Below are 25820 nucleotides of genomic sequence, written 5' to 3'. Positions count from 1 at the left end.
TTTAAAGCTCCTGTGGTTATTCCAGAAGTTTTTCCTGTTCCTAATGCTATTTCTGCAGTAATTTCCAAAGAATGGGATAAATTGGGTAATTAATTTACTCCTTCTAAACGTTTTAAGCAATTATATCCTGTGCCGTCTGACAGATTAGAATTTTGGGACAAAATCCCTAAAGTTGATGGGGCTATTTCTACCCTTGCTAAACGTACTACTATTCCTACGTCAGATGGTACTTCGTTTAAGGATCCTTTAGATAGGAAAATTGAATCCTTTCTAAGAAAAGCTTATCTGTGTTCAGGTAATCTTCTTAGACCTGCTATATCTTTGGCTGATGTTGCTGCAGCTTCAACTTTCTGGTTGGAAACTTTAGCGCAACAAGTAACACATCATGATTCTCATGATATTATTATTCTTCTACAGCATGCTAATAATTTTATCTGTGATGCCATTTTTGATATTATCAGAGTTGATGTCAGGTTTATGTCTCTAGCTATTTTAGCTAGAAGAGCTTTATGGCTTAAAACTTGGAATGCTGATATGGCTTCTAAATCAACTTTACTTTCCATTTCTTTCCAGGGTAACAAATTATTTGGTTCTCAGTTGGATTCCATTATTTCAACTGTTACTGGTGGGAAAGGAACTTTTTTACCACAGGATAAAAAATCTAAAGGTAAAAGTAGGGCTAATAATCGTTTTCGTTCCTTTCGTTTCAACAAAGAACAAAAGCCTGATCCTTCATCCTCAGGAGCAGTTTCAGTTTGGAAACCATCTCCAGTCTGGAATAAATCCAAACCAGCTAGAAGGGCAAAGCCTGCTTCTAAGTCCACATGAAGGTGCGGCCCTCATTCCAGCTCAGCTGGTAGGGGGCAGGTTACGTTTTTTCAAGGAAATTTGGATCAATTCTGTTCACAATCTTTGGATTCAGAGCATTGTTTCAGAAGGGTACAGAATTGGTTTCAAGATGAGACCTCCTGCAAAGAGATTTTTTCTTTCCCGTGTCCCAGTAAATCCAGTAAAAGCTCAAGCATTTCTGAAATGTGTTTCAGATCTAGAGTTGACTGGAGTAATTATGTCAGTTCCAGTTCCGGAACAGGGGATGGGGTTTTATTCAAATCTCTTCATTGTACCAAAGAAGGAGAATTCCTTCAGACCAGTTCTGGATCTAAAAATATTGAATCGTTATGTAAGAATACCAACGTTCAAGATGGTAACTGTAAGGACTATCTTGCCTTTTGTTCAGCAAGGGAATTATATGTCCACAATAGATTTACAGGATGCATATCTGCATATTCCGATTCATCCAGATCATTATCAGTTCCTGAGATTCTCTTTTCTGGACAAGCATTACCAGTTTGTGGCTCTGCCGTTTGGCCTAGCTACAGCTCCAAGAATTTTTACAAAGGTTCTCGGTGCCCTTCTGTCTGTAATCAGAGAACAGGGTATTGTGGTATTTCCTTATTTGGACGATATCTTGGTACTTGCTCAGTCTTTACATTTAGCAGAATCTCATACGAATCGACTTGTGTTGTTTCTTCAAGATCATGGTTGGAGGATCAATTTACCAAAAAGTTCTTTGATTCCTCAGACAAGGGTAACCTTTCTGGGTTTCCAGATGGATTCAGTGTCCATGACTCTGTCTTTAACAGACAAGAGACGTCTAAAATTGATTGCAGCTTGTCGAAACCTTCAGTCACAATCATTCCCTTCGGTAGCCTTATGCATGGAAATTCTAGGTCTTATGACTGCTGCATCGGACGCGATCCCCTTTGCTCGTTTTCACATGCGACCTCTTCAGCTCTGTATGCTGAAGCAATGGTGCAAGGATTACACGAAGATATCTCAATTAATATCTTTAAAACCGATTGTTCAACACTCTCTAACATGGTGGACAGATCACCATCGTTTAATTCAGGGGGCTTCTTTTGTGCTTCCGACCTGGACTGTAATTTCAACAGATGCAAGTCTCACAGGTTGGGGAGCTGTGTGGGGATCTCTGACGGCACAAGGAGTTTGGGAATCTCAGGAGGTGAGATTACCGATCAATATTTTGGAACTCCGTGCAATTTTCAGAGCTCTTCAGTTTTGGCCTCTTCTGAAGAGAGAATCGTTCATTTGTTTTCAGACAGACAATGTCACAACTGTGGCATACATCAATCATCAAGGAGGGACTCACAGTCCTCTGGCTATGAAGGAAGTATCTCGAATTTTGGTTTGGGCGGAATCCAGCTCCTGTCTAATCTCTGCGGTTCATATCCCAGGTATAGACAATTGGGAAGCGGATTATCTCAGTCGCCAAACGTTGCATCCGGGCGAATGGTCTCTTCACCCAGAGGTATTTCTTCAGATTGTTCAAATGTGGGAACTTCCAGAAATAGATCTGATGGCGTCCCATCTAAACAAGAAACTTCCCAGGTATCTGTCCAGATCCCGGGATCCTCAGGCGGAGGCAGTGGATGCATTATCACTTCCTTGGAAGTATCATCCTGCCTATATCTTTCCGCCTCTAGTTCTTCTTCCAAGAGTAATCTCCAAGATTCTGAAGGAATGCTCGTTTGTTCTGCTGGTAGCTCCGGCATGGCCTCACAGGTTTTGGTATGCGGATCTTGTCCGGATGGCCTCTTGCCAACCGTGGACTCTTCCGTTAAGACCAGACCTTCTGTCACAAGGTCCTTTTTTCCATCAGGATCTGAAATCCTTAAATTTAAAGGTATGGAGATTGAACGCTTGATTCTTGGTCAAAGAGGTTTCTCTGACTCTGTGATTAATACTATGTTACAGGCTCGTAAATCTGTATCTCGAGAGATATATTATAGAGTCTGGAAGACTTATATTTCTTGGTGTCTTTCTCATCATTTTTCTTGGCATTCTTTTAGAATACCGAGAATTTTACAGTTTCTTCAGGATGGTTTAGATAAGGGTTTGTCTGCAAGTTCTTTGAAAGGACAAATCTCTGCTCTTTCTGTTCTTTTTCACAGAAAGATTGCTATTCTTCCTGATATTCATTGTTTTGTACAAGCTTTGGTTCGTAATAAACCTGTTATTAAGTCAATTTATCCTCCTTGGAGTTTGAATTTGGTTCTGGGAGCTCTTCAAGCTCCTCCGTTTGAACCTATGCATTCATTGGATATTAAATTACTTTCTTGGAAAGTTTTGTTCCTTTTGGCCATCTCTTCTGCCAGAAGAGTTTCTGAATTATCTGCTCTTTCTTGTGAGTCTCCTTTTCTGACTTTTCATCAGGATAAGGCGGTGTTGCAAACTTCTTTTGAATTTTTACCTAAAGTTGTGAATTCCAACAACATTAGTAGAGAAATTGTGGTTCCTTCATTATGTCCTAATCCTAAGAATTCTAAGGAGAAATCGTTGCATTCTTTGGATGTTGTTTGAGCTTTGAAATATTATGTTGAAGCTACGAAATCTTTCCGTAAGACTTCTAGTTTATTTGTTATCTTTTCCGGTTCTAGAAAAGGCCAGAAAGCTTCTGCCATTTCTTTGGCATCTTGGTTGAAATCTTTAATTCATCTTGCCTATGTTGAGTCGGGTAAAACTCCGCCTCAGAGAATTACAGCTCATTCTACTAGGTCAGTTTCTACTTCCTGGGCGTTTAGGAATGAAGCTTCGGTTGACCAGATTTGCAAAGCAGCAACTTGGTCTTCTTTGCATACTTTTACTAAATTCTACCATTTTGATGTATTTTCTTCTTCTGAAGCAGTTTTTGGTAGAAAAGTACTTTAGGCAGCGGTTTCAGTTTGAATCTTCTGCTTATGTTTTTCGTTAAACTTTATTTTTGGGTGTGGATTATTTTCAGCAGGAATTGGCTGTCTTTATTTTATCCCTCCCTCTCTAGTGACTCTTGTGTGGAAAGATCCACATCTTGGGTAGTCATTATCCCATACGTCACTAGCTCATGGACTCTTGCTAATTACATGAAAGAAAACATAATTTATGTAAGAACTTACCTGATAAATTCATTTCTTTCATATTAGCAAGAGTCCATGAGGCCCGCCCTTTTTTTGTGGTGGTTATGATTTTGTATAAAGCACAATTATTCCAATTCCTTATTTTATATGCTTTCGCACTTTTTTATCACCCCACTTCTTGGCTATTCGTTAAACTGAATTGTGGGTGTGGTGAGGGGTGTATTTGTAGGCATTTTGAGGTTTGGGAAACTTTGCCCCTCCTGGTAGGAATGTATATCCCATACGTCACTAGCTCATGGACTCTTGCTAATATGAAAGAAATTAATTTATCAGGTAAGTTCTTACATAAATTATGTTTTTCTTCATCTAGCCATCTACCCAGCTCATTAATGTACAATTTTGAATTCACAGAATTATTTTTGTTTGCACATTTACAAATATAATTCTTTAAAAAGTGATCTCTTAATTTCTGCATTTTTTTTATCATGCATGTCACACACTGTTGATTTAGGGGATGCAAGGTGCATAAATGTTTCCTCCTGTGAGTGTTTCTGTGGGTGTATGTGTTTATGTCTTTGTGCTTTGGTTTGTGTCTCTATGTGTAAGTAATTTTTTTTCTGTGGGTCTCTCTGTGAGGGTGGGTGTTACCGTGTGTATGTCTTTGTGCATTTTCTGTGGATGTCTGTGAGGGTGTGTGCATATGTCTTTGAGCTTTTTCTATGGGTGTTTCTGTGAGGGTGTTTGTGTGTATGTATGTATGTATGTCTGTGTTTTCTGTGGGTGTCTCTGTGAGGGTGTGTGTATGTCTTTGGGTGTTTTCTGTGGATGTCTCAGTGAGGGTGTGTGTATGTATGTCTTTCTGTGTTTTTCATGTGGTTGTCTCTGTGTGTGTGTGTGTGTGTATGTCTTTGTGTGTTTTCTGAGGCTGTCTCTGTCGGTGTTTCCTTGGGTGTATGTGCAAGTTTGAGTTTGTGTGTGTGTGTCCATTGTCTGTTCCTTTATAGGACATTTTGACCTTACTACTAATTATTGACATCTTTCTACAGACTTTGAGACTAACAAGACCTTTCCGGAAGTAACCACTCCACCATTTAACCTTTAAATTATTGTTTAGGCAGTTCAGGGCCCTTCCTTTCAGCCACTGCATGCTGTTGTCATAATTTAGTTGTCATCTTCCTTTACAAAAAGATAATCAGAACTCCATATTTTGTTTTCTAAATCTCCTTTTTTTTACAAAACTGTAGTTTACCTCATTACTTGTCAGGTCAATGTAAACAAGTGCTAAGTGTCTGTTTGGGTTTCTGTGTCTGAGTGTGTTTCTTTGCGTGTCTGCTAGAGTGTCTATATGTGAATCCTTATGTGTGAGTGTGTTTGTGTGTTTCAGTGTATGTTACTACCTTTACAACATTTCCAAGTTTAAATAGACAATTAAGAATAAAGTGCATATACATTTTAGTCACTTGGTCAAAAATTGCACATGTCAAAGGAGGGGGGGGGGCCCTGATCAATGGTTGAGTCAGGGGCCCCAAAATTTCTAGTGGCGGCCCTGATATGCCTAGTAAAGCAATTGTTTTAGCCCAGAAAAATGTCTACCAGTTTTTAAGCCCTTTTTGAAGCCCTTTATTCTTTTATGTTTAACTAAGAAAATGGCTTACCGGTCCCCATGAGGGGAAATGACAGCCTTCCAGCATTACATGGTCTTGTTAGAAATATGGCTAGTCATACCTGAAGCAGAAAAGACTGCTAACTGTTTCCCCCAACTGAAGTTACTTCATCTCAACAGTCCTGTGTGGAAACAGCAATCGATTTTAGTTACTGTCTGCTAAAAATCATCTTCCTCTTACAAACAGAAATCTTCATCCTTTTCTGTTTCAGAGTAAATAGTACATACCAGCACTATTTTAAAATAACAAACACTTGATAGAAGAATAAAACTACAAAAAAACTCTTAACCATCTCCGTGGAGATGTTGCCTGTGCAACGGCAAAGAGAATGACTGGGGTGGGCGGAGCCTAGGAGGGATCATGTGACCAGCTTTGCTGGGACTCTTTGCCATTTCCTGTTGGGGAAGAGAATATCCCACAAGTAAGGATGACGCCGTGGACCGGACACACCAATGTTGGAGAAATACACCTCCCAGTTCTCAACACCTGGGATATGGATAGCTGATAGACAAGAGTGAGTCTCTGTCCAGTGAATTATTGTAAGACTTCTAACATCACTAGGGAACTTCTGTTCCTCCTTGATGGCTGATGTAAGCCACAGTCGTGTATATTGTCCGACTGAGTATAATGTACCTCAGAGTTGCTAACTGAGGCCAAGTCTGAAGAGCATGGAATATCACTCCCAGAATATTTATTAGAAGGAGGGTCTCCTCCTAAGTCCACTATCCCTGAGTCTTCAGGGAGTTCCAGACTGCATCCCAACCTAAAAGGCTGGCATCCATTGTAACAATTGTCCCATCTGACCTGCGGAAGGTCATACCCTTGGACAGATGGACCAGACAGTCACCAGAGAAGAGAATCTCTGGTCTCTTGGTCCAGGTTCAACAGGGGGACAAATCTGTGTAATCCCCGTTCCTCTGACTGAGCATGCATAGTTGCAGCGGTCTGAAATGTAGACGTGCAAACGGTACTATGTCCCTTGCCGCTACCTATTAAGCCGATTTCATCCATGTACTGAGCCACCGAAGGGCGCGGATGGGATGAAAAACACGGCAGAAATTTAGAAACTTTGACAACCTGGACTCCGTCAGGTAAATTTTCATTTCTACAGAATCTATCAGAGTCCCTAGGAGGGAAAACCTTGAGATTGGGGATAGAGAACTCTTTCCTTGTTCACTTTCTACCCATGTGATCTCAGAAATGCCAGTACTACGTCCGTATGAGACTTGGCAATTTGGATGTTTGACGCCTGTATCAGGATGTCGTCTAACTAAGGGGCCACTTCTATGCCCCGCGGCCTAAGGACCGCCAAAGCGACCCCAGAACCTCCATAAAGATTCTTGGGGCTGTAGATATCCCAAAGGAAAGAGCTACAAACTGGTAATGCCTGTCTAGAAAGGCAAACCTGAAAAACGAAGGTGATCTTTATGCATCACAATGTGAGGATAAGCATCCTTCAAATCCATTGTAGTCCTCTATTGACTCTCCTGGATCATAGTTAAGATGGTACGAATAGTTTCCATCTTAAATGACGGAATTCTGAGGAATTTGTTTAAGATCTTTAGATCCAAAATAGGTCTGAAGGTTCCCTCACCTTGGGAACCACAAACAGATTTGAGTAAAAACTCTGTCCCTGTTCCTCTCTTGGAACTGGATGGATCTCGTACACAATGTAAGAATGCCTCCTCTATCTGGTTTGCAGATAATTGTGAAGGCGAAATCTCCCCTTTTTTTGGGGGGGAATCTTTGAAATCCAGAAGATATCTCTGGGATATAAATTCCAATGCCTAGGGATCCTGGGCATCTCTTGCCCACGCCCGGGCGAAGAATGAAAGTCTGCCCCCTATAGGATCCGTTACCGGATAGGGGTCCGTTCCTTCATGCTGCCTTAGAGGCAGCAGCAGGCTCCTTGGCCTGCTTATCTTTGTTCCAGGTCCAATTGTCTCCAGACCGCCTTGGACTGAGCAAAAATTCCCTCTTGTTTTGCCTTAGAGGAAGTGGATGCCACACCTGCCCTAAAGTTTTAAAAGGCACGAAAATTAGACCTTTTTTGGCCCTTGATTCCTATCCTGAGGAAGGGCATGACCTTTTCCTCCAGTGATATAAGCAATAATCTCCTTCAAACCAGGCCCGAATAGGGTCTGCCCCTTGAAGGGAAGTTAAGTAGCTTATTTATTAAAGTCACGACAGCTGACCATGATATAAGCCATAGCGCTCTGCACGCCAGTATAGTAAAAAACAGAATTCTTAGCCGTTAGTCTAGTCAAATGAACAAAGGCATCAGAAAACAAAGGAATTGGCTAGCATAAGCTTGTCAAATATATTCATCCAATGGAGTCGCTAACTGTAAAGCCTCATCAAGAGACTCAACCCAGAACGCCGCAGCAGCAGTGACAGAAGCAATGTATGCAAGGGGCTGCAGGATAAAACCCTGTTGAATAAACATTTTTTATCCATTGGATCTAAAAAGCACAACTGTCCTCGCCAGAGGTAGTGGTACGCTTAGCTAGAGTAGAAACTCTTCTCTCCACCTTAGGAACTGTCTGCCAGAAGTCCCGTGTGGTGGTAACTATTAGAAAACATTCTTCTAAAAAATAGGAGGGGAAGAGAAAGGCACACCTGGTCTATCCCATTCCTTATTAAAAAAATTTTTAGTAAACCTCTTTAGGTATTGGAAAAACATCAGTACACACCGGCACTGCATATTATTTATCCAGTCTACACAATTTCTCTGGCCCTGCGATTGTACACATTCATTCAGAGCAGCCAAAGCCTCCCTGAGCAACAAGTGGAGGTTCTCAAGCATAAATTTTAAATGTAGAAATATCAGAATCAGGTTAAATCATCTTCCCTGAGTCAAAAAAATCACCCACAGACTAAGCATATTGTGAGGTAGTATCATACATGGTTCTTAAAGCGTCTGTATGCTCTGTATCTACCCCCAGAGCTATCTGCTTTCCTTTAATTTCAGGTAGTCTGACTAATACTGCTGCCAGAGTATTATTCACCACCTTTGCCATGTCTTGTAAAATAAACGCTATGGACGCCCTTGATGTACTTGGCGCCATTTGAGCGCGAGTCCCTGAAGCGGGAGTCGAAGGGTCTGACACGTGGGGAGAGTTAATCGGCATAACTTTCCCCTCAACAGAATCCCCTGGTAAAAAAAACGCTATGGGTGCCCTTGATGTACTTGGCGCCATTTGAGCGTGAGTCCCTAAAGTGGGAGTCAAAAGGTCTGACACGTGGGGAGAGTTAGTCGGCATAACTACCCCCACGACAGAATCCTCTGGTGATAATGTTTTTAAAGACAAAAAATGATCTTTATTGTTTAACATGAAATCAGTACATCTGGTACACATTCTAAGATGGGGTTCCACCATGGCTTTAAAACATAATGAACACAGAGCTTCCTCTATGTCAGACATGTTAGAACAGACTAATAATGAGACTAATAAGCTTGGAAAACACTTTAAATCAAGTTAACAAGCAAATATATAAAACGTTACTGTGCCTTTAAGAGAAACAAATTTTGTCCAAAATTTGAAAAACAGTGAAAAACATAATTTATGCTTACCTGATAAATTCCTTTCTCCTGTAGTGTGATCAGTCCACGGGTCATCATTACTTCTGGGATATTAACTCCTCCCCAACAGGAAGTGCAAGAGGATCACCCAGCAGAGCTGCTATATAGCTCCTCCCCTCTACGTCACACCCAGTCATTCGACCAAGAACCAACGAGAAAGGAGAAGCTAAAGGGTGCAGTGGTGCAGTGGTGACTGGAGTATAATTTAAAAATTTAGACCTGCCGTGGACTGATCACACTACAGGAGAAAGGAATTTATCAGGTAAGCATAAATTATGTTTTCTCCTGTTAAGTGTGATCAGTCCACGGGTCATCATTACTTCTGGGATACCAATACCAAAGCAAAAGTACACGGATGACGGGAGGGATAGGCAGGATCTTTATACAGAAGGAACCACTGCCTGAAGAACCTTTCTCCCAAAAATAGCCTCCGAAGAAGCAAAAGTGTCAAATTTGTAAAATTTGGAAAAAGTATGAAGCGAAGACCAAGTTGCAGCCTTGCAAATCTGTTCAACAGAGGCCTCATTCTTAAAGGCCCAAGTGGAAGCCACAGCTCTAGTGGAATGAGCTGTAATTCTTTCAGGAGGCTGCTGTCCAGCAGTCTCATAGGCTAAACGTATTATGCTACGAAGCCAAAAAGAGAGAGAGGTAGCCGAAGCTTTTTGACCTCTCCTCTGACCAGAATAAACGACAAACAGTGAAGATGTTTGTCGAAAATCTTTAGTTGCCTGTAAATAAAATTTTAGGGCACGAACTACATCTAGATTGTGCAGAAGTCGTTCCTTCTTTGAGGAAGGATTAGGACACAAGGATGGAACAACAATCTCCTGATTGATATTCCTGTTAGTGACTACCTTAGGTAAGAACCCAGGTTTAGTACGCAGAACTACCTTATCCGAGTGAAAAATCAGATAAGGAGAATCACAATGTAAGGCTGATAACTCAGAGACTCTTCGAGCCGAGGAAATAGCCATTAAAAATAGAACTTTCCAAGATAACAATTTTATATCAACGGAATGAAGGGGTTCAAACGGAACGCCCTGTAAAACGTTAAGAACAAGGTTTAAACTCCATGGCGGAGCAACATTTTTAAACACAGGCTTAATCCTGGCCAAAGCCTGACAAAAAGCCTGAACGTCTGGAACTTCTGACAGACGTTTGTGTAACAAAATGGACAGAGCTGAGATCTGTCCCTTTAAAGAACTAGCGGATAAGCCCTTTTCTAAACCCTCTTGTAGAAAAGACAATATCCTAGGAATCCTAACCTTACTCCAAGAGTAACCTTTGGATTCGCACCAATATAGGTATTTACGCCATATTTTATGATAAATCTTTCTGGTAACAGGCTTCCTAGCCTGTATCAGGGTATCAATTACTGACTCCGAGAATCCACGTTTTGATAAAATCAAGCGTTCAATCTCCAGGCAGTCAGCTTCAGAGAAATTAGATTTTGATGTTTGAAGGGACCCTGAATCAGAAGGTCCTGTCTCAGAGGCAGAGACCAAGGTGGACAGGATGACATGTCCACTAGATCTGCATACCAGGTCCTGCGAGGCCACGCAGGCGCTATTAGAATTACTGATGCTCTCTCCTGCTTGATTCTGGCGATCAATCGGGGAAGCATCGGAAAGGGTGGAAACACATAAGCTCTCCCGAAGGTCCAAGGTGCTGTCAAAGCATCTACTAGGGCCGCTCCCGGATCCCTGGATCTGGACCCGTAACGAGGAAGCTTGGCGTTCTGTCGAGACGCCATGAGATCTATCTCTGGTTTGCCCCAACGTCGAAGTATTTGGGCAAAGACCTCCGGATGAAGTTCCCACTCCCCCGGATGAAAAGTCTGACGACTTAGGAAATCCGCCTCCCAGTTCTCCACTCCCGGAATGTGGATTGCTGAGAGATGGCAAGAGTGACACTCTGCCCAACGAATTATTTTTGATACTTCCCTCATCGCTAGGGAGCTTCTTGTTCCTCCTTGATGGTTGATGTAAGCTACAGTCGTGATGTTGTCCGACTGAAATCTGATGAACCCCCGAGTTGTTAACTGGGGCCAAGCCAGAAGGGCATTGAGAACTGCTCTCAATTCCAGAATGTTTATTGGCAGGAGACTCTCCTCCTGAGTCCATGATCCCTGAGCCTTCAGGGAATTCCAGACAGCGCCCCAACCTAACAGGCTGGCGTCTGTTGTTACAATTGTCCAATTTGGCCTGCTGAATGGCATCCCCTTGGACAGATGTGGCCGAGAAAGCCACCACAGAAGAGAATTTCTGGTCTCTTGATCCAGATTCAGAGTGGGGGACAAATCTGAGTAATCCCCATTCCACTGACTTAGCATGCATAATTGCAGCGGTCTGAGGTGTAGGCGTGCAAAGGGGACTATGTCCATTGCCGCTACCATTAAGCCGATCACCTCCATACATTGAGCCACTGACGGGTGTTGAATGGAATGAAGGACACGGCAGGCGTTTTGAAGTTTTGTTAACCTGTCTTCTGTCAGGTAAATCTTCATTTCTACAGAATCTATAAGAGTCCCCAAGAAGGGAACTGTTGTGAGTGGAACGAGAGAACTCTTCTTTTCGTTTACCTTCCACCCATGCGATCTTAGAAATGCCAGAACAAACTCTGTGAATCGGTATATGAAGGTAAGCATCCTTTAAATCCACTGTGGTCATGTACTGACCCTTTTGGATCATGGGTAGGATTGTCCGAATAGTTTCCATTTTGAACGATGGAACTCTTAGGAATTTGTTTAGGATCTTTAAATCCAAGATTGGTCTGAAGGTTCCTTCTTTCTTGGGAACCACAAACAGATTTGAGTAAAACCCCTGTCCGTGTTCCGACCGCGGAACCGGATGGATCACTCCCATTAGTAAAAGATCTTGTACACAGCGTAGAAACGCCTCTTTCTTTATTTGGTTTGTTGACAACCTTGACAGATGGAATCTCCCTTTTGGGGGAGAGGATTTGAAGTCCAGAAGATATCCCTGAGATATGATCTCTAACGCCCAGGGATCCTGGACATCTCTTGCCCAAGCCTGGGCGAAGAGAGAAAGTCTGCCCCCCACTAGATCCGTTCCCAGATCGGGGGCCCTCAATTCATGCTGTTTTAGGGGCAGCAGCAGGTTTTCTGGCCTGCTTGCCCTTGTTCCAGGACTGGTTAGGTCTCCAGCCTTGTCTGTAGCGAGCAACAGCTCCTTCCTGTTTTGGCGCAGAGGAAGTTGATGCTGCTCCTGTTTTGAAATTACGAAAGGAACGAAAATTAGACTGTCTAGCCTTGGGCTTGGCTCTGTCTTGAGGCAGGGCGTGGCCTTTACCTCCTGTAATGTCAGCGATAATTTCCTTCAAACCGGGCCCGAATAAGGTCTGCCCTTTGAAAGGTATGTTGAGTAATTTAGATTTAGAAGTAACATCAGCTGACCAGAATTTTAGCCACAGTGCTCTGCGTGCCTGAATGGCGAATCCGGAATTCTTAGCCGTAAGTTTAGTTAAATGTACAACGGCGTCTGAAACAAATGAATTAGCTAGCTTAAGTGTTTTAAGCTTGTTTGAAATTTCCTCTATAGTTATTGAGTCAAGAGTCTCTTCCAGGGACTCGGACCAAAAGGCTGATGCGGCCGTGACAGACGCAATACATGCAAGAGGTTGCAATATAAAACCTTGTTGAACAAACATTTTCTTAAGGTAACCTTCTAATTTTTTATCCATTGGATCTGAAAAGGCACAGCTATCCTCCACCGGGATAGTGGTACGCTTAGCCAGCGTCGAAACCGCTCCCTCCACCTTAGGGACCGTCTGCCATAAGTCCCGTGTGGTGGCGTCTATTGGAAACATTTTTCTAAATACAGGAGGGGGGGAAAAGGGCACACCGGGCCTATCCCACTCCTTAGTAATTATCTCTGTAAGCCTCTTAGGTATAGGAAATACGTCAGTACTCGCCGGTACCGCATAGTATCTATCCAGCCTACATAATTTCTCTGGAATTGCAACGGTGTTACAATCATTCAGAGCCGCTAATACCTCCCCTAACAGTACGCGGAGGTTTTCAAGCTTAAACTTAAAATTAGAAATGTCTGAATCCACTCTAATGGGATCAGAACCGTCACCTGCAGATTGAAGCTCTCCGTCCTCATGTTCTGCATACTGTGACGCAGTATCTGACATGGCCCTATTATTATCAGCGCACTCTGTTCTCATCCCTGAGTGATCACGCTTCCCTCTAAGTTCTGGTAATTTAGACAAAACTTCAGTCATAACATTAGCCATGTCCTGCAATGTGATTTGTAATGGCCGCCCTGAAGTACTCGGCGTTACCATATCACGCACCTCCCGAGCGGGAGATGCAGGTACTGACACGTGAGGGGAGTTAGTCGGCATAACTTTCCTCTCGTTGTCTGGTGAAAGCTGTTCAATTTGTACAGATTGACTTTTATTTAAAGTAGCATCAATACAATTAGTACATAAATTTCTATTGGGCTCCACTTTGGCTTTAGCACATATAGCACAGAGATATTCCTCTGAGTCAGACATGTTTAACACACTAGCAAATAACCAGCAAACTTGGAAATACTTTTCAATTCACTTTTATATATAGTATGAAAAAAACGCACTGTGCCTTTAAGAAGCACAGAAAGATATGACAGTTGAGTACAATAAAACAGATAATTTTATGAAAACAAACTTTTTTCTCAGTAAAAATACAATTTTAGTAAAGGATTGCTCCCATTAGTAATGGATAACTAGCCCTTTAATAGCAGAAAAAAAGTACAGAATGTAACGTTTTTTATCACAGTCAAGCACAATCTCACAGGTCTGCTGTGAGTGATTACCTCCCTCAAAATAACTTTTGAAGACCCCTGAGCTCTGTAGAGACGAACCGGATCATGCAGGGAAGAAGAACAGACTTGTGACTGAATTTTTGATGCGTAGTAAAAGCGCCAAATTCAGCCCCTCCCCCTCACACACAACAGTGAGGGAGATCAGTAAACTGTCATAAATCAAACAAAATGCCCGCCAAGTGGATAAAACTAATGCCCAAATAAGTTTTCACCCAGTACCTCAGAAATATAAACGATTTCACATGCCAGCAAAAAACGTTTAACATCAATAAATGTATTTGTCATAAAAAGCCTGCTGCAAGCCGTTTTTACTGCAAAATAGGCTAAAGCTTTATGTAAACAGTATTATTTCAGTGAAATGCTATTCCCCAGAATACTGAAGTGAAAATATACATACATGACAGCCTGATACCAGTTGCTACTACTGCATTTAAGGCTGAACTTACTTTATATAGGTATTTGCAGTATTTTCTAGTCAATTCCATTCTCAGAAAATAATATGCTGCTACATACCTCTTTGCAGGTGAACCTGCCCGCTGTCCCCTGATCTGAAGTTTACCTCACTCCTCAGATGGCCGAGAACAGCAACATGATCTTAACTACTCCGGTTAAAATCATACAGAAAAAACTCAGGTAGACTCTTCTTCAAATTCTCCCTGAGAAGGAACAACACACTCCGGTGCTGTTTTAAAATAACAAACTTTTGATTGAAGTTATAAAAACTAAGTAAAATCACCACAGTCCTCTCACACATCCTATCTATTAGTTGGGTGCAAGAGAATGACTGGGTGTGACGTAGAGGGGAGGAGCTATATAGCAGCTCTGCTGGGTGATCCTCTTGCACTACCTGTTGGGGAGGAGTTAATATCCCAGAAGTAATGATGACCCGTGGACTGATCACACTTAACAGGAGAAAAAGGCAGTAAAACAAACAAAATTTTTACAGTACATGTAATAAGGTAACAGAGCATTGCACCCACTTGCAAATGGATGATTAACCCCTTAATGCAAAAAACAGATCAAAAAAACGACAGACGTTTTTAAAAACAGACACAACAAAACTGCCACAGCAGAGCTGTGGATTACCTTCCCTATAAACGATTTTGGAAGTCTTTTTAGCCCTTTAGAAATGTCCTGTAGTATTCATGGGACTGCTGAGGGAATCTGGATAATTCATTTTGTAATTTTGACTGCGCAAAAAAGCGCTAAATTAGGCCCCTCCCACTCATATTACAACAGTGGGAAGCTTCAGTTAACTGTTTCTATGCAAAATTTAAGCCAGCCATGTGGAAAAAACTTAGGCCCCAATAAGTTTTATCACCAAACATATGTTAAAAACGATTAAAAATGCCAGCAAACGTTTTAAAACACATTTTTACAAGAGTATGTATCTCCATTAATAAGCCTGATATCAGTCGCTTTTACTGCATTTAAGGCTATACCAACATTACAGTGTTCTCACCAATGTACGTTAAAAAACGATTAAACATGCCAGCAAACGTTTTAAAACAGAATTTATGCTTACCTGATAAATTACTTTCTCCAACGGTGTGTCCGGTCCACGGCGTCATCCTTACTTGTGGGATATTCTCTTCCCCAACAGGAAATGGCAAAGAGCCCAGCAAAGCTGGTCACATGATCCCCCCTAGGCTCCGCCTTCCCCAGTCATTCGACCGACGTAAAGGAGGAATATGCATAGGAGAAATCATATGATACCGTGGTGACTGTAGTTAGAGAAATTAATTCAACAGACCTGATCAAAAACCAGGGCGGGCCGTGGACCGGACACACCGTTGGAGAAAGTAATTTATCAGGTAAGCATAAATTCTGTTTTCTCCAACATAGGTGTGTCCAGTCCACGGCGTCATCCTTACTTGTGGGAACCAATACCAAAGCTTTAGGACACGGATGATGGGAGGGAACAAATCAGGTCGCCTAGATGGAAGGCACCACGGTTTGCAAAACCTTTCTCCCAAAAATAGCCTCAGAAGAAGCAAAAGTATCAAATTTGTAGAATTTGGCAAAAGTGTGCAGTGAAGACCAAGTCGCTGCCTTACATATCTGATCAACAGAAGCCTCGTTCTTGAAGGCCCAAGTGGAAGCCACAGCCCTAGTGGAGTGAGCTGTGATTCTTTCAGGAGGCTGCCGTCCGGCAGTCTCATAAGCCAATCGGATAATGCTTTTAAGCCAGAAAGAGAGAGAGGTAGAAGTTGCTTTTTGACCTCTCCTTTTACCAGAATAAACAACAAACAAAGAAGATGTTTGTCTGAAATCCTTAGTAGCTGCTAAGTAAAATTTGAGAGCACGAACTACATCTAAGTTGTGCAACAAACGTTCCTTCTTTGAAACTGGATTAGGACACAAAGAAGGCACGACTATCTCCTGGTTAATATTTTTATTAGAAACAACTTTCGGAAGAAAACCAGGTTTAGTACGCAAAACCACCTTATCTGCATGGAACACCAGATATGGAGGAGAACACTGCAGAGCAGATAACTCTGAAACTCTTCTAGCAGAAGAGATTGCAACCAAAAACAAAACTTTCCAAGATAATAACTTTATATCAACGGAATGTAGGGGTTCAAAGGAATCCCCTGAAGAACTGAAAGAACTAGATTGAGACTCCAGGGAGGAGTCAAAGGTTTGTAAACAGGCTTGATTCTAACCAGAGCCTGAACAAAAGCCTGAACGTCTGGTACAGCCGCCAGCTTTTTGTGAAGTAAAACAGATAAAGCAGAAATCTGTCCCTTCAAAGAACTCGCAGATAATCCTTTCTCCAAACCCTCTTGAAGAAAGGATAGAATCCTAGGAATTTTTATCTTGTTCCATGGGAATCCTTTAGATTCGCACCAACAGATATATTTTTTCCATATTTTATGGTAGATTTTCCTAGTTACAGGCTTTCTAGCCTGAACAAGAGTATCAATGACAGAATCTGAGAACCCTCGCTTTGATAAAATCAAGCGTTCAATCTCCAAGCAGTCAGTTGGAGTGAGGCCAGATTCGGATGTTCGAACGGACCTTGAACAAGAAGGTCCTGTCTCAGAGGTAGCTTCCATGGTGGAGCTGATGACATATTCACCAGGTCTGCATACCAAGTCCTGCGTGGCCACGCAGGAGCTATCAAGATCACCGATACCCTCTCCTGTTTGATCCTGGCTACCAGCCTGGGAATGAGAGGAAACGGTGGGAACACATAAGCTAGGTTGAAGGTCCAAGGTGCTACTAGTGCATCCACTAGAGCCGCCTTGGGATCCCTGGATCTGGACCCGTAGCAAGGAACCTTGAAGTTCTGACGAGACGCCATCAGATCCATGTCTGGAATGCCCCACAATTGAATTATTTGGGCAAACATTTCCGGATGGAGTTCCCACTCCCCCGGATGAAATGTCTGACGACTCAGAAAATCCGCTTCCCAATTTTCCACTCCTGGGATGTGGATTGCAGACAAGTGGCAGGAGTGATTCTCCGCCCATTGAATTATTTTGGTCACTTCTTCCATCGCCAGGGAACTCCTTGTTCCCCCCTGATGGTTGATATACGCAACAGTCGTCATGTTGTCTGATTGAAACCTTATGAATTTGGCCCTTGCAAGCTGAGGCCAAGCTCTGAGAGCATTGAATATCGCTCTCAGTTCCAGAATGTTTATCGGTAGAAGAGATTCTTCCCGAGACCAAAGCCCCTGAGCTTTCAGGGGTTCCCAGACCGCGCCCCAGCCCACCAGACTGGCGTCGGTCGTGACAATGACCCACTCCGGTCTGCGGAAGCTCATCCCTTGTGACAGGTTGTCCAGGGTCAGCCACCAACGGAGTGAGTCTCTGGTCCTCTGATCTACTTGTATCGTTGGAGACAAGTCTGTATAATCCCCATTCCACTGTCTGAGCATGCACAGTTGTAATGGTCTTAGATGAATTCGCGCAAAAGGAACTATGTCCATTGCCGCCACCATCAAACCTATTACTTCCATGCACTGCGCTATGGAAGGAAGAAGAACAGAATGAAGTACTTGACAAGAGTTTAGAAGTTTTGATTTTCTGGCGTCTGTCAGAAAAATCTTCATTTCTAAAGAGTCTATTATTGTTCCCAAGAAGGGGACTCTTGTTGACGGAGACAGAGAACTTTTCTCTACGTTCACTTTCCACCCGTGACATCTGAGAAAGGCTAGGACAATGTCCGTATGAGCCTTTGCTTGTGGCAGGGACGACGCTTGAATTAGAATGTCGTCCAAGTAAGGTACTACTGCAATGCCCCTCGGTCTTAACACCGCTAGAAGGGACCCTAGTACCTTTGTGAAAATTCTTGGGGCAGTGGCTAATCCGAATGGAAGTGCCACGAACTGGTAATGTTTGTCCAGAAACGCGAACCTTAGGAACCGATGATGTTCCTTGTGGATAGGAATATGTAGATACGCATCCTTTAAATCCACCGTGGTCATGAATTGACCTTCCTGGATGGTAGGAAGAATTGTTCGAATGGTTTCCATCTTGAACGATGGAACCCTGAGAAATTTGTTTAAGATCTTGAGATCCAAGATTGGTCTGAATGTTCCCTCTTTTTTGGGAACTATGAACAGATTTGAGTAGAATCCCATCCCTCGTTCCTTCAATGGAACAGGATTGATCACTCCCATTTTTAACAGGTCTTCTACACAATGTAAGAATGCCTGTTTTTTTATGTGGTCTGAAGACAATTGAGACCTGTGGAATCTTCCCCTTGGGGGTAGTTCCTTGAATTCCAGAAGATAACCTTGGGAGACTATTTCTAGAGCCCAAGGATCCAGAACATCTCTTGCCCATGCCTGGGCGAAGAGAGAAAGTCTGCCCCCCACCAGATCCGGTCCCGGATCGGGGGCCAACATCTCATGCTGTCTTGGTAGCAGTGGCAGGTTTCTTGGCCTGCTTGCCTTTGTTCCAGCCTTGCATGGGCTTCCAGGCTGGCTTGGCTTGAGACGTATTACCCTCTTGCTTAGAGGGCGTAGAGCTTGAGGCTGGTCCGTTTCTACGAAAGGGACGAAAATTAGGCTTATTTTTAGCCTTGAAAGACCTATCCTGAGGAAGGGCATGGCCCTTTCCCCCAGTGATATCTGAAATAATCTCTTTCAAGTCAGGGCCAAACAGCGTTTTCCCCTTGAAAGGAATATTAAGCAATTTGTTCTTGGATGACGCATCCGCTGACCAAGATTTTAGCCATAGCGCTCTGCGCGCCACAATAGCAAACCCTGAATTTTTCGCCGCTAATCTAGCTAATTGCAGGGTAGCGTCTAGAGTAAAAGAATTAGCCAATTTAAGAGCACGAATTCTGTCCATAATCTCCTCCAAAGGGGTAGCTTTATCTAGCGACTTTTCTAGTTCATCAAACCAAAAAGACGCTGCTGTAGTAACAGGAACAATGCATGAAATTGGCTGTAGAAGGTAACCTTGCTGAACAAACATCTTTTTAAGCAAACCTTCTAACTTTTTATCCATAGGATCTTTGAAAGCACAACTATCTTCTATAGGGATAGTGGTGCGTTTGTTTAAGGTAGAGACCGCCCCCTCGACCTTAGGGACTGTCTGCCATAAGTCCTTTCTGGGGTCGACTATAGGAAACAATTTCTTAAATATAGGGGGAGGGACAAAAGGTATGCCGGGCCTTTCCCATTCTTTGTTTACAATATCCACCACCCGCTTGGGTATAGGAAAAGCTTCGGGGGGCACCGGGACCTCTAGAAACTTGTCCATCTTACATAATTTCTCTGGAACGACCAAATTGTCACAATCATCCAGAGTAGAAAGCACCTCCTTAAGCAGAGCGCGGAGATGTTCCAATTTAAATTTGAATGTAATAACATCAGGTTCAGCTTGTTGAGAAATTTTTCCTGAATCTGAAATTTCTCCCTCAGACAAAACCTCCCTAGCCCCTTCAGACTGGTGTAAGGGCATGTCAGAACCATTATCATCTGCGCCCTCATGCTCTACAGTATCTAAAACAGAGCAGTCGCGCTTTCGCTGATAAGTGGGCATTTTGGCTAAAATGTTTTTAATAGAATTATCCATTACAGCCGTTAATTGTTGCATAGTAAGAATAATAGGCGCTGTACTAGGGGCCTCTTGTGTGGGCAAGACTGGTGTAGACACATAAGGGGATGATGCAGTACCATGCTTACTCCCCTCACTAGAGGAATCATCTTGGGCATCATTTTCACTATCACATGCATCACATATATTTAAATGAGAAGGAACTTAGGCTTCCTGACATACAGAACATAGTCTATCTGAAGGTACAGACATGATAAACAGGCATAAACTTGATAACAAAGTACAAAAAAACGTTTTAAAATAAAACCGTTACTGTCACTTTAAATTTTAAACTGAACACACTTTATTACTGAATATGCGAAAAAGTATGAAGGAATTGTCCAAAATTCACCAAAATTTCACCACAGTGTCATAAAGCCTTGAAAGTATTGCACACCAAATTTGAAAGATTTAACTCTAAAAATAACGGAACCGGAGCCGTTTTTACATTTAACCCCTATACAGTCCCTGGTATCTGCTTTGCTGAGACCCAACCAAGCCCAGAGGGGAATACGATACCAAATGACGCCTTCAGCACGCTTTTTCAGTGTATCTGAGCTCCTCACACATGCATCTGCATGCTCTGACTCCCAAAAACAACTGCGCATTAGTGGCGCGAAACTGAGGCTCTGCCTAAGACTAGAGAAGGCCCCCAGTGAAAAAGGTGTCCAAAACAGTGCCTGCCGTTTTTATTACCAACATACCCAGATAAAAACAACTCCTCAGAGTAATAAATCATTAAACATGCTTATAAAACAAACGTTTTAGCCCAGAAAAATGTCTGCCAGTCTTTAAAGCCCTTGTGAAGCCCTTTATAAATTGTTATTAAAATGGCTTACCGGATCCCATAGGGAAAATGACAGCTTCCAGCATTACCAAGTCTTGTTAGAAATGTGTCATACTTCAAGCAGTAAAAGTCTGCACACTGTTCCCCCAACTGAAGTTACTTCATCTCAACAGTCCTGTGTGGAACAGCCATCGATTTTAGTAACGGTTGCTAAAATCATCTTCCTCTTACAAACAGAAATCTTCATCTCTTTTCTGTTTCAGAGTAAATAGTACATACCAGCACTATTTTAAAATAACAAACTCTTGATTGAAGCAATAAAACTACATTTAAACACCAAAAAACTCTAAGCCATCTCCGTGGAGATGTTGCCTGTACAACGGCAAAGAGAATGACTGGGGAAGGCGGAGCCTAGGGGGGATCATGTGACCAGCTTTGCTGGGCTCTTTGCCATTTCCTGTTGGGGAAGAGAATATCCCACAAGTAAGGATGACGCCGTGGACCGGACACACCTATGTTGGAGAAAACACATTTTTATAAGAGTATGTATCTCTATTAATAAGCCTGATACCAGTCGCTATCGCTGCATTTAAGGCTTTACTTACATTACTTCGGTATCAGCAGTATTTTCTTAGTCAATTCCATTCCTAGAAAAATATTTTACTGCACATACCTTCTCTGCAGGAAAACCTGCACGCCATTCCCCCTCTGAAGTACCTCACTCCTCAGAATGTGTGAGAACAGCAAATGGATCTCAGTTACATCTGCTAAGATCATAGAAAAACGCAGGCAGATTCTTCTTCCAAATACTGCCTGAGAAAAACAGCACACTCCGGTGCCATTTAAAAATAACAAACTTTTGATTGAAGAATAAACTAAGTATAAATCACCACAGACTCTCGCGACCTCCTATCTATGTTGAGGCTTGCAAGAGAATGACTGAATATGGCAGTTAGGGAAGGAGCTATATAGCAGCTTTGCTGTGGGTGGACTCTTGCAACTTCCTGTTGGGAAGGAGAATATATTCCATAAGTAATGGATGATCCGTGGACTGGATACACTTAACAAGAGAAAGGTATCCCTGGCATCTCCCATTCCTGTGCAATAATCTCTGTTGCATGGTCTGGAACAGGAAACACTTCCACAGAGGAAGGAACATCGAAGTATTTATTACGTTTACTAGATTTCTTAGGGTTGACAATGACAGGAGTATCAGAGTCATCCAAAGTAGCCAAAACCTCCTTTAACAATACACAAAAGGTGTTCAAGATTAAATCTGAAGGATACTACTTCAGCAACAGATGAAGGAATTATACTGTCCGAATCTGAGATTTCACCCTCAGATGCTACCGACGTATCCTCCTGATCAGACTTATGAGGGAGGGCAACCTGAGTAGCAGAGGTTGGAACAGAAGCCTTAAAGTGTCAGTAAACATTAAAAATAATGTTATATAATTCTGCACATAGTGCAGAATTATATAACATTATATTAGCGCAATCTTTATAAAACAAAATTTCCCCTTTGAATTTAAAAAAAAACTGCTGTTTTACAGACCCGCTCTCTGTGATCTGCTGAGCGGGTCTGTTTTTTTCAAACAGCGCATCGGGCCAGCTGTATAGTCCCAGCCCGGCCCGACCGCAACCATAGCACTAAGTGCAGCTCGCTCCTGCTGTCTGACAGACCCGCTCAGCAGATCACAGAGAGCGGGTCTGTAAAACAGCAGGTTTTTTTTAAAATTCAAAGGAGAAATGTTGTTTTATGAAGATTGCGCTAATATAATGTTATATAATTCTGCACTATGTGCAGAATTATATAACATTATTTTTAAGGTTTACTGTCCCTTTAAAATATGAATCTCTAATTTTCCTCTTGCGTTTTCCCTTTAGCATGGGAAAGGCAGATAACGGAGAAGATACCTGAGCAGCAATTTCTGCATGCAAACAAACTCCTCTAGCAGGCTGAGAGGAACCGCAGGGCACTGTATGTGACGCCATAGAGACTTGGGACGTTAAAGGAGAAAGCTGTGGCATTGCCTGAACAGTATCAGCCTGAGAGACATGTGGCTCAGAAACAAAAAGTCTATCTTTACATTTTAAAGTCATATTTAGACATGAGGTACAAAATTGCATGGGTAACACAATTTGGTTCTCTAAGCAAAGCAGACACTTGTCTACAGGAACAGAATCCTGCTCCATGATTTTAGAAAAAAAAATATATTTTATTTGAGGTACTGGCCCTTTTAATAAAAAAACAGAGCAGGAAAGACCTTAGATCTAATTAGATATACTGCGTCCTCCTTGCTTTCAGCACTAGCCCCAAGCCCTATTAGAAATAAATGCTACACAGAATTGAGGGGAAAAAACGACTGTGCTTAATACTAAATGCAGCCTGTACACCTCAGCGTTAAACTGAGGTGCCTACCTGCCCCTCCGATATCACAAGGAACACGGCAGCAAACGACATGACGGGAACACTAGCCGGTCTCTCCACTTGCATCCAGCCGCCGCCGTTCAGCTCATACAGAAAGCGGAACAGGAGGTCCCCGACCAGCAAAAAAATTAAGCTGCGCCACATAGAAAGTGTGTGCTTCATTTAGCCGGCAAAAGAAAACTGTAATCGCAAAAGGCTGTAGTTAAACGAGATATCCCTTGCTCTATAGGGATTGTAATGTTGTAACTTACTGTCTTAATAAAAGCTTACATTTTTGTGCCAACAGATAAAAATTAAAACTAAAAATAAGTTCTGAGCCACCACTATATATATATATATATATATATATATATATATATATATATACACACACACCAAAAGAGGGTTAACTCCTTTCCATGAAGGAGATTAACACCTTAAATCTCTCACCCACATAAAAAAATGTGCCTGCCCACTGCCATAAAATAATCCTCTATCAAGCTCACAAGGCATGCAAGAACACATACTCCTTACAGAGACCTGTAGAAAAAAGAAAGAACAGAGTAAACCTACTCTGGCTTTTTATACTAGGGCAGCAAAATGTTAGGAAAACGCAGCAAGGCCCACCTCTCAAGTTCCTAACTGCTTTAAAGCCACCACTACCCTACAGAAGAGATTAACGTGGACTACGGCTAGACCCAAAATATCTTGCTTGTAGCAAAAGAAATCCAATTTTCTTCAGACACCAAAACTTCACCTCTTTCATTGACAGAGGCAAAGAGAATGACTGGGGATTATGGGTAGAGGAGTGACACTTAACAGCTTTGCTGTGGTGCTCTTTGCCTCCTCCTGCTGGCCAGGAGTGATATTCCCACTAGTAATTGATGGTGTTGTGGACTCTCCATATCTTATCTTAGGAAAGAAAAATATATTTATGAGCACCAACAGTGACAAATGAATAAAGCTAGTGTTTGCTACTACTATAATGACAACTATAAGAACATGTAAACCCTATTTTAAATTGTGGGGGACTCTTCTTTCAAACAAGAGGTCTTATGATACTTTTTAATGTGAGGGCGTGATATAGCCCCCCCCCCAGACCAATGTTACAAATGATTTGCCACTGTTATGACAATCAACTCACATATGGATAGATATAAGACCACTAGAATAGGACTGTCCCTTTCAAAAAAGGAATCTTATTGGTATCAATGTATTCTGTATACTTGAATGTGAGAGAGGAATTAAAATGAATAATCTCTTTCCAATGTAATTACATTCCCCTCTAAATATATGGAGGACACACTTCCTTACTGCATATGTCACCATAACCATAGGATGTCATCACATCAACACGAACGCTAATATAACTAAGGGTGAAAAAGGATCACTGGAGAAAGAAAAAGTTGAACATGCAACAGATAGCAGGGATATTTTCAATGCATATCATAAAAAAGAACAACTACTATCCTCCACACACAATAAGTTAAAACAAACACAACGTCTCAGGTGAGTATATGGTTAATTCTGTCACAGACCGGCCCTTTATTAAATCAAATGGTCCTTCCATTAACCCCCGTGAAAACCACATCATCCACCTGTATACAACTCAGTTTGTTTCCACTGAGTGGTTTCCCTTTTGGTAGTAAACACTGTTTCGAAGCAGGGCCCAAAAGATGAGTACAGATGTATTAAAGGGCCATAATAGTCGAAAAAATGACATGATCTAATCCGTTACAGATTGACCCTGTACTTCTGTGTGTTTAACCCCCACAAAGGGGTTAAACATACAGTAGAAGTGACACTCAGGACCTACAGTGCACTGCTGGTCCCAAGCAGAACCCAACGCTTGTTGCTAACTAGAATTAAAAAATAAAATCACAAAATAAATCATAAAATGATAATGTTTTTAGAAAAGTTCTTCATTAAATGATTCTCTTATAAAGAGACATACTGAATTCAGAAAACAAAGCAAACCTTAGCAAGTGTGTATTTGTTAGCGCTGATACTAGTTACACTGTTTTTTGTCGACAGATTTTGATTTTCTTTAAACATAGCCTGGAGATGTAATGCAGCATCAATAGAGAAAATAATATATGGTACAGTATGTTTACGTTTGTATTCAGTGTTAAGTTTCAAAAAAAAGGGACAGTGTCCAGTTGAGCTCACATAGATATATTTCCATCACGCACCTTTGTACATAAAACACGTACAATAACTTTCCAGAGAGCAGAAGAGTCAGAACCTGGCTGTACTTCAAACAGGAGATATTTGTCCTGTCGTGAAGCCAATTTTGCAGTTCTGGAAAAAAAAAAAAAGGCAAGTTCAATAAATGACAAAGGCAATCTATTTAACACAAAAACACATTTGTGCCCTAGTCTTAGTACTAGCACAGTAGCAACATGTAGTACTATATTACCACAAAATACTACACCAGTGGTACTCAGAAGTGGTGTTTTTTATTCTGGCTAGAGAGCTGCTGCATCCCTTGCCTCTAGAGATTCTACATATATTTTAACAGTTTAGACTGAAGAACCTGTTATGGATACGTATCCTTTTTTTATATTAACAAAA

General features: G+C 41.9%; 1 protein-coding gene across 1 annotated transcript in view; it reads right to left on the bottom strand.

Moving 5' to 3' along the window:
- Positions 1-25820, bottom strand: part of RNF141 (ring finger protein 141) — a 111477-nt gene that overhangs the window by 37482 nt on the left and 48175 nt on the right. The window contains exon 3 of the mRNA XM_053720589.1: positions 25439-25547. Coding sequence (XP_053576564.1) covers positions 25439-25547 — 109 coding nt within the window. The remainder of the gene's footprint in view (positions 1-25438; positions 25548-25820) is intronic.

The sequence above is a fragment of the Bombina bombina genome, chromosome 7 (genome assembly GCF_027579735.1).
Source record: "Bombina bombina isolate aBomBom1 chromosome 7, aBomBom1.pri, whole genome shotgun sequence".
NCBI lineage: Eukaryota > Metazoa > Chordata > Amphibia > Anura > Bombinatoridae > Bombina > Bombina bombina.
The sequence above is the reverse complement of the archived record's forward strand: the minus strand, read 5'-3'. Positions and strand labels throughout refer to the sequence as shown.